At 33.7% G+C, this 15,154-nt stretch overlaps 1 protein-coding gene across 1 annotated transcript in view; it reads left to right on the top strand.

Moving 5' to 3' along the window:
* The window catches only part of CD2AP (CD2-associated protein), a 126,795-nt gene that overhangs the window by 95,754 nt on the left and 15,887 nt on the right, over nucleotides 1–15,154 (top strand). The window contains exons 12-15 of the mRNA XM_008583687.1: nucleotides 4,436–4,601; nucleotides 7,026–7,168; nucleotides 14,185–14,297; nucleotides 15,031–15,132. Of these exons, the coding sequence (XP_008581909.1) occupies nucleotides 4,436–4,601; nucleotides 7,026–7,168; nucleotides 14,185–14,297; nucleotides 15,031–15,132 (524 nt within the window). The remainder of the gene's footprint in view (nucleotides 1–4,435; nucleotides 4,602–7,025; nucleotides 7,169–14,184; nucleotides 14,298–15,030; nucleotides 15,133–15,154) is intronic.

The following is a 15,154-nucleotide window of genomic DNA, read 5'->3' as shown; positions in this document are numbered from 1 at the left end:
TTGTGTAGTAAATAAAAGGATATATATATATATATATATATTTTTTTTTTTGCCTTTTTGTCTTTTTCCGTGTCCGGCAACGGTTCGCAACCCTCAGTGTCGCCCCCGCACCGGACTGGGACCGGCAATGGGATCGCAACCCTCGGCACTGCTCCCGCGCCTCGCTCAGCCAGCGAGCGGGAACCGGTCTGCATGTGGGATCCGAGCCCTCGGCGGGAGCGCCGCCGCGCTTCCCAAGCGGCGCACTATAGCAGTGCGCCACCGGGCCGGCCCAAAAGGATATATTTTAATTATTTTGTCATATTTTGTTAGCATACATTTTAGTAAAAAAATCTTCTTTATATAATTAAGATAATTGTTGTTTCTTTTCTATATCTTAAATTATCATAACATCCATATCTTACATAATTCTTTGAGTGTTCAGGTAACTAACTATATTAGTCTGTTTTGTGTTGCTATAACAGAATACCTGAGACTTGGTGATTTATAAAGAGAAACGAAATTTATTGCTCACAGTTTCTGAGGCTGGGAACTCCAAAGTCCATTTGGTGGTGTCCACAATGACTCAGGGGTCTCACATTGCAAGATGGTGGAAGCAAAGAGAGAGCAAGACAGACTTTCCTCCTCTTTTAAAGCCCTCAGAACCACACCCCTGACCACCATTTTTAATCCATTCACTACTGCGGGGTCCTACAATCCAATCACCTCTTCAAGGCTCCACCTTTCAATTACCATAGTAGGATCTCCCACCCTCTTAACAGTCACAGTGGGGGTTAAGTTTCTAATACATAAAACTTGGGGGACACAATTCAAGCTTCAGGGAGTTTTGGGGGGAACACAATTCAGTCCACTATATTCCTCCCCAAACCTTTTTTCTTAAATTTAAATTTCCTCTTGCAAAATAATGAAGTTGTAGCCCTACTTCACATCAGATACGAAAATGAACTGAAAATGGGTTATTCCCCTAAATATAAGAGCTAGAACTCTTAGAAGAAAACATAGGGAATCTTCATGGCCTTGGGTTTGGCAATAGATTCTTAGATATGTGTGATATTGTTACACAATAAAAATATGTATTTGAGCTTTGTCTCTGGTTCCTGGCACATAGCTCCTTAAAACCCGTGAAATTTCTTGAGTAATAAGGGTGAGAAGAGTGTCATCTTATTCATAACAAGCACCTTTCAACTACACCTGAGTTTATGTTAATAAGGTGACTTTTATAAAGCCTCTAATGATGGGGAGCTGGTTGCCAGGAGAATCAACCATGTGATTAGAGGGTTGGAACTTTTAGTCCCATCCCCTGACCTCCAGGGAGGGGAGAGAGACTGGAGATTGGCTTGATCAGCAGTGGCCAGTGATTCACTCAATCATGTCTATGTAATGAAGCTTCCATTAATGACCCTAAATTCCAGGGTTCAGAGAGCTTTTGGTGCTCAACACATTAAGGTCCTGGGAAGATGATATGCCCAGAGAGGGCATGGAAGCTCCATACCTCGTTCCACATACCTTGCCCTATTCATGTCTTTCTTTTGGCTGTTCCTGAGTTGCATTCTTTATAATAAAATGGTAATAGTAAATAGAGTGCCTTCCTGAGTTCTGTGAGCTTTTTTAGCAAATTATCGAGCCTGAGGAGGGAGGGTGTGGGAACTTCTAATTAGAAGCCAGTTGGTCAGAAGTGCAAGAGGCCTTGACTTGTGATTGGCTCCTGAACTGGCGACAGTCTTGTGGGACTGAGCTCTTAACTTGTGGTATCTGACATTAACTCCAGGTAGATTGTATCGGAATTGAATTGAATTGTAGGACAGCCATCTGGTGCTGGGAAATTGATCGGTATGGGAATAAATCACCACATATTTAGTGTCAGAGTGTTACGGATATGGAGAAACACAGTTTGTTCTTTTTAGAATATGACACCAAAAGCATACTGAGTAAAAGAAAAGATAGATAAATTGGACTTCATCAAAATTAAAATCTTTCGTGCATCAGAGGACATTATTAAGAAAGTGAAAGACAACTTACAGAATGGGAGAGAATATTTGCAAATTATATATCTGATAAGGGTCTGGTATCTGGAATATATAAAGAACTCTTAAAATTCAACAACAAAAAGACAACCCTGTTAGAAATGGGAAAATGGCCGAAATAGACATTTTTCTAAAAGAGATACACAAATGGCTAACAAGCACATGATGAGATGTTCAGCCTCATTAGTCTTTAGGGAAATGCAAATCAAAACCATGGTGCACTGCCACTTCACACTCAATAGGATGGCTATAATAATAAAAATAAAAAATAACTGGTGTTGGCAAAGATGTGAAGAAATTGGACTTCTTATATTGCTGGTGTGAATCTAAAATGTTTTAGTCACTATGAAAAATAGTTTGGTGGTTCTTCAAAAAGTTATATAGAATTACCATATGACCCAGCAATTCCACTGCTAGATAAATACCCCGAAGAATTGATAACAGGTACTCAAATACTTGTACACAAATGTTCATAATGGTAGCCAAAAGGTAAAAACAATCCAAATATCCTTCAAAGGATGTATAAACAGATTGTGATATATACATAATGGAATATTATTATTCATTCACAAGAAAAGAACGAAATGCTTATGCTTCAAGGATAAATCTCAAAAACATTACGCTAAGTGAAAGAAGCCAGACACAAAAGGTCCCATATTTTATGTGTATGAAATACCCAGAAAAGGCAAATTTACAGAGATAGAAGGCTAGTTGCTGGTTGCCAGGAGTTGGATAGAGGAGGGAGTGAGGAGCAACTGATAAAGGGGAACAGGATTTTCTTTTGGGGTGATGAAAGTGTTTTAGAAATGGATAGAGGTGGTGTTTGCATAACATTGTGATATACTAAACTATGCTGAATTGTTCACTTCAAAATTGTTAATTTTATGTTATGTAAATGTTACCTCAATAAAAATAAATAAAAATCTAGTATTCAAATACATTAATTAACATATTATAGTTGATTTAGTGATGGAAATACTAGGAATAATGAATCTTTGTCACATTTTGATTTCCATGAATATTAAATATGTTCTTATGTTTTAAAATAATATTATAGAATTGAATTGATTTCAAGCTATTATTTTTATATCTGTTAAAGGAAGTATATTCAATTAATCAACTAAACTCTATCTTTTGACATTTTCCTGGTATTTTAAATAAAGCATCTTAATATTTTCTATTTTCACTTTTGGTTGCCTGTCATAACTACAGGTGGATATATTTCACTATGGTCAGGATAGGGAAGTTTTGGCTTTTACTGTTGGTATAATTATATGATGCATTGTTATACCTTGAGGCCAATAGTGTGTTCGTTTTTGTGACATGAAACTTGTATGTTAAGGAGGGGTTTATTCACGGCCTATGATGTTTTTTCAAGTTTTAAAATCACCAGTTTTTGATTGATAGGAAATCTCATAAAATTATTTGTCGTTCTATGATAGACATTCTTTTCAAAGACAAGTAAATTTTGATTATTCAGTATTATACTTAGGAATTTCTTATTTGGAGATATATGCCTTATGACTCATTTTACCTGACAGCCGTATCATGAGTATCTCATATGTGTGCACATGTGTCAATTTTAATACTTGCTCATAGTATCTGAAAGACCAGGAGGCAAGTATGTCATGTGTAGTACCAAGAGTGCTTGATATCTTTTTGGTGATGACATTTTTTTTTTTATTAACGTGGCATAAAATTGTTCTCAGTATTTTTTTTAGCATATTTTCTTATCTGAAAAATGAAAATATCTATTTTGCTGAATGAATTACTAAATGAAATGGTGTTGATAAAATTCCTATTACAATAGTGAGAATCAGGGCTGGCCAGTTGGCTTAATTGGTTAGATCATGGCACTGTTAACATCAAAGTCCATGGTTTGATCCCTGTTCTGGCCAGCTGCAAAAAAAATAAATAAATATTTCGTCTGTGGCTGATCAGTCTAGCTTCAGTTTCTCTTAACATTTGATTTTTCTTTTTCTTTGCCCTCATGAGTATTTTTTAATTAGAGTTATTTGGCACTTGTTTTTAGTTAGTTTCAGAAAGTCGTCTGTATTTAAGTCTAGATAATTTTCTTCTTAGAGTAAAATTATATGTGGTTATATTTGAGATAGAACACCACCATAAAAGCAAAGGATGCTGGGAACATAGAAAAGCAGGCATTATTTGTTAATCAGAAGCGTATTAGTGTCCCCTGCCCCCCAAGTAAATGTTTTCTTAGCTGTTTAGGCTTATTAAATTAAAGTATAACTTTAAAATAAATAAAACAATGTACACATACCCAAATATAGAGAGTGAAAGTTAATATCTGTCTGACTCATGCTTTTCTAGCCTGACATTAACTTTAAGAAATAGAAAAACCTGAATAGTTTTGATCGTTAATACCTTGTTAAATATTTTTTAATCATCAGATGAAAAATCAGCACTAGACCAGAAACCTTTTAAACCAGCTGCTCCACAAGTCCCACCCAAGAAGCCTACTCCACCCACCAAAGCCAATAATTTATTGAGATCTCCTGGAACAGTGTACCCAAAGCGACCTGAAAAACCAGTTCCTCCACCACCTCCTATAGCCAAGTAAGTTTTACCTAATTTTGTCTTATTTATTTATTCACCTTCAACCTAAATAGCTCTATTGCCTTTCTAAACCTCAAAGCAATTTAAACATTTTTTTCAATTTATTTTTTAAATTGACATAAAATTGTATATATCATGTACAATATGATGTTTTGAAATATATGTATACATCATGGAATGGTTAAATCTAGCCAACAGATGCATTACCCCACATAATTATCATTTTTGTGATGAGAACACTTAGATTCGCTCTCTTAGCATTTTTCATAATGATGAAATAATCATCATTAACTGTAGTCACCAGCTGTACAATAGATCTCTTAAACTTATTCCTCCTATCTAACTGTAACCATTTATTCTTTGATCGTCATCTCTTTACCTCACCCCAAAGTCCATGGTTTGATCCCCCTAGTCACCCTAGCCTCTGGTAACCATCACTCTATTTCTATGAGATCAATTCTTTTAGATTCCACATATGAGTGAGATCAAATGGTATTTATCTGTCTGTGCCTGGCTCATTTCACTTAACATGTCCTTCAGATTTATCCATGTTGTTGCAAACGGCAGGATTTCCTCTTCTTTTTTTTGGCTGAATAGTATTCCACTGTGTATATGTACCACATTTTCTTTAACCATTTGTTGATTTTTAGGTTACTGCCATATCTTGGCTATTGTGAATAGTGTTGCAATAAACTTGGGAGTGCAGATATCTCTTCAACATACTGACTTTAGTTCCTTTGGATTATACCCAATAGTGGGATTGCTGGATCATCTGTTCTATTTTTAATTTTTTGAGGAACCTCCACATTGTTATCCATATGACTGTACTAATTTACATTCCCATCAGCAGTGTGCAAAGGTTCCCTTTTCTCCATATCCTTCCCAATACTTGTTGTCTTTTGTCTTTTTAATTTTCTTTTTGAAAAATTAGAATTTTTTTAATATTGCAAATAAGGTCCAAGGAGATTAAAAACAAGTTCGAGGGCTGGATATATACACAAAGGTCACAGGCAGGATCTGATGATTTGATTGGAGCCTTGATTATTAATATACAGGATCAAATACCCAGGGGACTAAGTGCTATTCAGCAGGCTGGGAGCTAGCAGTCCGCACACACAGTTATGAATCCAGTCAGGTTTTGGAACCATGGGAGTGACCAAGGAGTTCTTACAGGTAGACCTGTACATGCTGCTAGGAATTGAAGGGATCAAAGAGGTAAAGCAGGTATATAGGCACAAGGCCCTCTCCTGCCACCCAGACAAATATTTGGATAGTCCCAGAGTGGCTGAACTCTTTCGCCAAATTTCTCAGCCCGTAGAGCTACTGGCTGATGCTGCATCCAGGGCTGTATATGACAAGGTCAGGACAGCTAGAAACATGATTAGAGAAGGAAGAAAGGAAAGCTTGATTTGGAGGCCCAGGAGTGGCAGATCCAGGCCCAGGGCAGGGAGGAGGAGGAGGAGAGCCGGAACCTCAGGACGCTAGAACAAGATATCAAATGCCTCGGAGAAGTGAGTTCCGGCAGCTGGAGGAAGAGCAGAGGCTGATTCAGGAGGAGATATGCCAGGAACATGACCAGAGATTGAGAGGAAAGGCAGAAAATACTGAAGGCAAGAGAACCCCCACATTAGAGCTAAAATTAAAGTGCAAGGATTATGAGTCAAAAGGCGGCTGCTTCAAAGATGTCATCCTGTGGCTTTTGCAAAAGTATGGTGAGGGTCTCAACCTGCTGCTTTACATTAAGAAGGCAGGCACCCCTGTAGTGGAGTTTGTGACCTTCATGGCTGTAGAACTGGCTGTCCAGAATGAAATTGGCCTGGTGGGTAACCCTCTGAGGATTTCCTGGTTGGAGGGATGACCCCAGAACGTGGTGGGCCCCAGCCACCCAGGACAAAGGGGCTAAGTACTGTCATAGGGCAACTATAAGAGTCTCGTCATGATGCTGATCACCCAGATGCAGCAGGAGGACAAAAAGGGGCAGCCCATGTACTTCCAGCTCTAGCCCTACCACCCCACAGACCTTTTCTTAAATATTGCCAATAAACTTAAAAAAAAAAAAAAAATATGCAGGCCCATTCTCTGCTTTTTGACTTAGTGCTGTTGCTTACCTTCAAATTAGTTCCTTCGTTGTTGCAGTTTAATTTTTTTAAATATTTGTTTTCCATGTTTTCTCTATAGAGTATAATAATTCTTTGTTAAATGTTAATCTTATACTCACAAGAGATGAATACACTCATTAAACTTTTTACATTTGTGATTTTATTGTGGTCAGTCTTAGGGTTGAGGTTTATGTTTATGAAATAGTTTTACAGAACAGAGAATAGTATTCTATAAAATCTTTAATGTCTTTAACACACAATTTTAAAAAATAGTCATATTTTACACAGAAGTGATTTTTGCTTATGTTTGTTTTTCTTGTTTCAGGGTTAATGGGGAAGTTTCTACCATTTCATCAAAATTTGAAACTGAGCCAGTATCAAAACCAAAGCTAGATTCTGAACAGTTGCCTCTTAGACCAAAATCAGTAGACCTTGATTCATTTACTGTCAGGAGCTCTAAAGAAACAGGTAAATCAGCATGGACAAAAGTGGTAAATTTTAAAAAGTTGTTTAATTTAGTTTTCAGAAACTATTTAACATAAGAGATTTATATTTGCAATGTGTATGTGGGTAGACACAGTAGAAATTGGTTAAAAATTTAGTAGCCAAAGTAGAGAAATAAGCTTGAGAAAATAAATGGGCAAAATCTTTATGGTTCTTACTGATCAGAGGCCTGAAATGGGTAAGTTTTTATACTGGTCAGAGGACTAAAATGGATGTTAAAAGATCATTTATCTATTATTCTTTCTCTTCATAATGGAATGACCATACCACCTAACTTAGGCAGAATCATTTTAGTTTGAAAAATTTTTAAATGAGATGATGTAAACTTTCTATACTAGCACTAGACTTTGTTTAATAAGACTTTAAAAAAAATTCTTCTTTTTTGCTAAATGTTGTTTCTTAAGCTTTAGGACTGATTTTTTAGCCCATTAATTCATCTTTATTTGTCTAGTCTGTATTTCTTCCTGGTCTTTTAAACCTATTAGTTGTAAAATGGAAAACTTGAAACAGAGGAATCTTATTAAAAGTATTCGCAATCATTACTTTGTGGTGATGGTTATTATTTTGTACTGTGCTTTGCAATTGTTTTTAGTTTTTTTACAATTTTCAAAGCACTTTCTCATATATGTTCTTATTTTATCTTTATAGTAACTTTAGGAAGCAGATACAATTTTCCCCTATTTTGCATCTAAATATAGTAAGCTACAGACACATCAGATGTGCATGATCACATAAATCAAAAGAGAACTCTTTAAATTCCCTCTAAATAAAGTGCTCTGTGATATTCTTTTAAAAATTTAAATGTCTTAATATAGTTTTTAGCTTCAGTGTTAACATTTTATATTTTACATTTAAACCTCAAGGCCAATTACACTTAGATGCTTTTTGTCACCCTATTATAGCATATGGTATTACATTTCAGAATTTGTCAGGTGATCTTATTTTTCTTCCCTCTTTTCAGTTTACCATTGTAAAGGCTCTGACATAAGTGTGGCCTCTTTTCAGTTTTTCAGTTTGAATATTTAATACATCCTTTTGTCATACATTTGGATCCTGCCTGCTCTGGATGAAGCCATATTCATTAATAATTTCTGGGAATTGAGATGTTTGTATTTCAAAGAAATTTCACGGAAATATATTCAGTGTTTTTTATATGGTGACAACTGTCCTTATTTACTGTAAAAAATTTTTAAAAGTTTCTCTTCATGTTTTAAAAAAGAAAACCTTTATTTTTTATTGAGCTTAGTAGTAAAAAATAGAATTTTATCAGTTCCTAATGTTTTCTGTTTGATTCAAAAATATAGCTAGAAATGTGTTTTCAAAAGTAATAGTTGAAGAAAAAGATTATTTGCACAATTTTAACTCTGGAAATAAATTTTCTTTTGTATTTCCACAGTTTTGTGATCTTTATCACAAAAATCTTAAATTTTGTTGGAGTTTGGGAATTGAAGGGTTAACATTTAGAGTCTGTATTTACCTATTGCTTTGCAGCATTCTTGAACATTTGTTTTATTTAGCTTATTTTAAGGTAGAGGAAATTTTTTTTAACTGTAGGTAAATTGAAATAAATTTTCACTTTCTAAAAAACCTTTTTCCGTATACTATCACCAATAAGCCTGTTTGCTTTGATACATTTCTAGTAGAAATAATACATGTAACATTTTCAAACTATTGGCAGTTGAATAGTTGTATTTTTCATTTTGCTTTTGGGCCCTTTTTCTGACTTACGTCCATAACTATTATTTACTCTTCGTTTAAATAAACAAAGAAGCTTTGTGGAGAAGGGTTTGAAAACTTTTAATTTCTGGTTTATTTTTTTCTTTAAATAATTAAGGAAATAAGCATCTCTTAAGGAAATAATCTAGAGATGCTAAGACTTACACAAGTCAGGAAACTAACAGCTGACTTCCAAGCTGCTATTCTTTATTCCTTCCATTTAATTAGGCTACCTTTGGTGTACTACACTTACACCCTAAAAAGTTCAGAAAGTATAAATTTAGGGAATTGAGTTCATATTAAGTACCAAATATTTACTGAGCAAGTGTTATAACATCAGTAGTCTTTTAGGCACAGGTAGTATGCTAAAATAAAAGGCATAATTGATGGCAGCAAATAGTTATATTCTGAACACCAATTCAGAGACTTTTTTTTCCCCATTACAATATTCATATGTTTCTAGTACTCAATGTAAGTGTTCTATCTTTTCTGTGAGATGTTAACACCTTTAAATGTGCTTTGGCTCAAATACAGCCTCAATCTCGCATTAGGTTGAGGAATAGTTTAATTTATATTTTTGGCTTAATTTGAGGTTTTTACATTTTTTAAACAATGTATGAAACTAATAAGTTTTAGAAAGTTTACATTCAGCTAGTGGCACAGCTGGGTCTCAAATTCTAGACCTTTTGATTAAGTATATACTGTATTAACGTTTAATAGAGGGGAAGAACCAATGTGAAACACAAAATTATTTTCCTAGATATCCTCATGAATTTTTGAGACAATTATCATCTTTAAGAGCCTACTTTGTTTCTTAGTGGTTTTCACCCAGGGGTTAATGATCCACTGCAGCAGTGTAAAACCTCCAGTAGGGGTTCTGCTGGGTATTCCTCATTCAGAACCACTCACCTAGATCTTAGTTTTCTAAGCAAGATGTATTATTTGTTTGTCTACATTTAAGATCTACATTTACTTACTTAACTTTTTTTTTTTTCCCTTTTTGTCTTTTTTCGTGACCGGCAACGGATCGCAACCCTCAGTGTCGCACCCGTACCGGACCGGGACCGGCAACGGGATCGCAACCCTCAGTGTTGCACCCGCACCTCGCTCAGCCAGTGAGCAGCCGGTCTGTATGTGGGATCCGAACCCTCGGCGGGAGTGCCGCCGCGCTCCCAAGCGGCTCACTGTAGCAGTGCGCCACCGGGCCGGCCCCTACTGATTGTTTTATTAGTATGCAAAATAATAATTTGAGGTGAAATGCTATAGTAGAAAGTACACTGACTTTGCTGTTAAGAAAATGGGTTTTATTTATTAGATGATTTAGTCATAGACAAGTTTCTTCTCAGTCTGTTTTCTTGCTTAACTACCAATTGAATGATTCAGTGTATCTACTATACCTCTTTGAATATCTGACATGGAAGTTATTATAAATGTTATTTTCCTACTTCCCTCCCTCCTCCGTTGTTAAACCCATCTTATTCTGTTTCTGCTCTAATATATAAATTCCTGATTTTATTCTCAGATATGATTTTCCTGTTTATAAAGCTACATATAAAATTTCTATATATATATAAAATAAGTATGTATGTAAATATTGACTCTGACTTTTGTGCATATAAGAAAGACATCGCTAGAACACTGTTAGGTTTTCTTTTTCTATTTTAATGGCATGAAATAAATTCTCCCATATATATTACCATATGTAATATAGTGTAACAAATCGCAGTGCCTTTGGTGACCAAGTCTTAAATTTTTTTTCTCATTTTCGAACACTTCCTCAAAAATTGGTTAATTTTAAAGTTTGCATAGTTGAAATATTTCTAAAATTGTAAATTTTTTGAGAACTAAAATTATTTTCAAATTAGTTTAAAATAGAAAATTTAGTAGTAACATAGCTATCACATTGAGAAAGCCCAGCTTTATGAGGTATCCTTAGAGTGTAGTATTTTATCTCTTTTGATTGTTTTTCTTTGATTAATTGTTCTAGCATTAAAAGGAAATTTTAGAGAAAAATACATTATTTGATTCAAAGAAAACATTCCTTCTTATCAGTTTTATTTGATAGTTTTATTTTTGTTTTCATTACTTTCCCAATATTTACTCATTTATTTCTTCCAGAAAGAATTAATGATGAGATTTTTCTAATAAGTTGCCTGTTAAGTATTAGACACTGTACAAAGAGAGCCTGTATCTAAAGTGGAATTTAAAAGAATTTAGTTTTTAATAATAGTTTCTTTGATTATATCATATTATACAGAGTATGTATCATATAAGGTGTAAGTGAATTTTTGTATAGTTATGAAATATTTTAAAGGTTGTATTGAGTTACAGTTTTATACTGAGATATTTTAAAATAATATTTGGCATATTTTTCCTTTGATACCATGGGATTAAATTTGCCTCCATCATTGTAATTACCATCATGTGCTAAAGACTAAAATTTGATTAAGAGGTAGTTTAATTTCAGTTATAACTATATTATGAGATGTTAATAAGTTGATTTATTACTCTGGCCTCTTAAAGCACTAAATCAGCATTTGGAAACTGTCTTGGTGTTCAGTGAATTTAAAAAAAGCTTTTTTTTTTAGCTTAAAGTATATTGAAATTAAAACTAATCTTAATTTTTCATTTTGAAAGACAAAGGAATACATCTAAAATCTAATACACGTTATATACATTCAGATTACCTGTAATAGTTGTATGCTAGACATTGAAATGGTTCTATTCATTCTATAACCGTTCCTTTTTCTTGCTTTGTAAAATAATTTTTTTGGTTTAGTCTTTTTTCTAGACATTCCTATCCTTGACTTTTCTTTCCAGATTTTGTTTCCTAGCCTGTTTGCCTTGTTTCCCTTCTTACGTGTCAGGAAATTATCCTACCCTTCTCCATTTTGGTAAGATGACAACCTACAAAAGAAATCAAAATAGTATATTCAATATAAATAGGTGGTGCACACTGATTTTCTTTGTAATTTTACTGAAAATGTATATGTTTGTCTGTTTGTTCATTCTAACCCTTTTGGTTTTCCATTTTAAAATGAAATGAAATCCATTTTGGAAATTTTTTTCTGATTAATTTAAAATACTCTTCTGATAACTTTGTTTTTAAAATTGGCAGCCTTAAAAATCAGTTTATTTTCTCCCCAAATTGAACATTTCATTTTGATTTTTTAAAAATTCCATGTCTTCCTAGCAACATGTAGAAGTGTAAGTGGCTGGCAGAGTGACAAATGTGATTGTAAGAGTTAAGTGATTGTCATGCCTTTTATGCCATGTATTCAGTGTAAATCCATCGTTATCACTCTTAGGTAAATTTAAAAGCATTTGTATATATCATGAGTTGAAAATGTGCACTATTCCATTTTACTAACGTAATGGCTTAAATGGAGAACCTGAGAGAGTTTTAGAATAGTAAAATTATTTGTCTTGGTGTTTTAGCCCAAAACTGGACATACAGAAGGCATTTTACATGAGCATGGTGTATAATTTTGTAAATCTACTTTTTATTTATCCTTTTAGTTTCATTTCTCTTCATCTCTCTTTCTGTGTCTTTCTTTTTGTTTTTCTTTCTGCAAGTTGCTTAAATATGCATTTGAAAATAATCTCTACAGAGCAAAATGACTAGATTGTACTTTTCAAGGTTTTTTTGTAGGTTGTTGATGCACATTTATCAGTGTAAACAGCAATTTTTAATCCTTCAAAATACAACAGATTTTTAACATACCTCTTTTAAGTACCATTTTTTTAGTCTATAAATAGATATATTTAAATATGTTTTTAAACTTGCTCTTTCAGATTATATAATGCATTTTTCATTATAGTTCATTTATTTCTTATTATAGCTTGTATTTTTAGTTGTTTACAGATAATTATCAAAAATCTCAAAGCAAAAATTAAACAGAGCATATTAGAGTGTCTGTTGTGGTGTATTAGCTTATTAACTTGATCCAAGATAGAACACACAAAGTAATCGATGGAAAAAAATTAACAGTAGTCAACAAATACTTCTAATTGTTATAAATGCAAATTGCATAACAATAATGCTTCTTTTTCTGCCTTACCTTTGCATTTTTCATCCCTTAAAAAAATTCTCTAAATAAATTACTTTAAATATGAAAGTTGATAAATAAACTTTGAGGGTGGTGATGATGATTATCTTTAGATCTCTTTTAAGAAATAGCAAAACACTGAGTTGGGGTATCTAAATATCTGACAGGAAGTATTATAAATATCCAGGCAAATGGTAATGTGAAGAATGAATCTAGACTTGGAAGATCAGACCAAATATATCTGCTACCATGAAGAACATTTTGGGTGTATAGTCTGAGTTATTTGGGCTAAACGAAGGTTATGTTGACAATGGAGGTATCTGGAGTTTACTGTCAGGCTTCTTGTATCACTATATAGATTTCTGGGCTTCACAGTTAAAGAATCTCCTTTAGCAAGATTTTCTGGATCATCTAGAAAAATGCAGAGTATTATATACCATTGTTTCAAATATATGAATTACCTAGTTGTCCTTAACCCAAGTTATTGTGTCAAAGGTCAGCCAGCTTTTGATACTGAGGAAGCAAGTTGGTCATCTATGTAGCATTTTCCCTTGGTATCTTAGATTTATAACTATCTTATGATTCCTAAACATGATAATGTCTAAGCAGAGGTACAGTGAACTCTAAACAGTTTGAGTCCAGTTGTAACATACCGTTCACATACATACATGCATATATAGAGGCACAATAAGTCATGCTTTCACTTTACATTGAGAAATGCAAATAGAAAGCAGTAGGGTGCCAGATGTAGTTGAATCCTTAAAATTTGAATATTTGCTCACTAATTGAAATTTAAAGCAAATTTTATATGTAAATTTCCTGATACGTTATAATTAATTATGAGTTTGAGAAGTAGGTCATTTTTTTTTATAAGCAAGAATTTAAGATGACATATTTTTATGCTACTACAGTTTATGGGGCACATTTATCTTTCAATAAAAGCTTTTTGTTGAGGTCTAAGTCTATTGGAAACATAAGCCTTATATTGTTAATAAAGTCTTATACTATAAAATGTATCAGATAAAGAGGATGTCTTTCTTTTTTTTTTTTTTGAGAGTGAATATTTTCCAAATGCATATGAAAAGCACAGGTCAACTGTGAGCCCTTCAAAGTAGTGGTACTCTTTTTTAATTTATAGTTCAAAAACTGAAATATTTTTACTTTTCAAAAAGCAAAGTTATCTCTTAGTAGATAATTTTTATTTTTATTCTCTAGATGTTATAAATTTTGATGACATAGCTTCCTCAGAAAACTTGCTACATCTCACTGCAAATAGACCGAAGATGCCTGGAAGAAGGCTGCCTGGCCGCTTCAATGGTGGACATTCTGTGAGTTACACTTAAACTGTCATAAAACACAAAGGATTTAGCAAATACAGAGTCCATCTGAAGATAAGATTGAGAGAAGGTTTTTAGCTTCACCTCGGTTTAAAAATCAGGAAGATATCTATTATACTCAAGTGCAAATGCTGGTATTTAAGGAGATACAGGGAGAGAGATGTGTTCATTTCAACAAGGCCTGGAATGGAAGGTTACAGAGATAGAAATAAGGAGATGTCCTGAAACCATAACCACATTGTACAGGGTCAAAGGGGAACAGGGAACCTGTTTAATGTACCCATTTAATAACCATGATTAGAATTCAGCAGTAGATACTCATTTTAGGAAAAAAGGAGAAAAAATTTTTTCCCTGAAATATTCAATATTTTTGTAGTCCTTGTCCTGGTGTCTAAATGTGTAACTTCTTTTTATGCTTTCTATACATTGCCTGGTGATACCTGAATGTTAATGTATTAGCTCTTAAGAATTGTGATGCTATTAAATTACCTAAGTGGAGAAAATTTTTGTTGCTAAGAAGGAAGCTGTTTTTGCCCCCAAGATATACAAAATGTGTTTTTCAGCTTGAAGTTATATAACATCTTGTTAACAGTAATGGAATATCACAAAGAGTAGCAGCTGAGAACAAAGCAATGAAAGTTAACTTGCTTTATTATCCTAATGCTTACTACCTTTTTCTTCTTTGGTCTATTCTGTCTCTTGATTGAAAAAAAAAATCGTTTAGCCAACTCAGAGTCCAGAAAAAGTTTTGAAATTACCAAAAGAAGAAGATAGTGCCAACTTAAAGCCACCTGAATTTAAAAAGGATACATCCTCCTCTCTGAAGGTGAGATACATTTGGTCTAAGA

The sequence above is a fragment of the Galeopterus variegatus genome, unplaced genomic scaffold (assembly GCF_000696425.1).
Source record: "Galeopterus variegatus unplaced genomic scaffold, G_variegatus-3.0.2 Scaffold2995, whole genome shotgun sequence".
Taxonomy (NCBI): Eukaryota; Metazoa; Chordata; class Mammalia; order Dermoptera; family Cynocephalidae; genus Galeopterus; species Galeopterus variegatus.
This window is presented reverse-complemented; position numbering and strand designations above follow the sequence as displayed.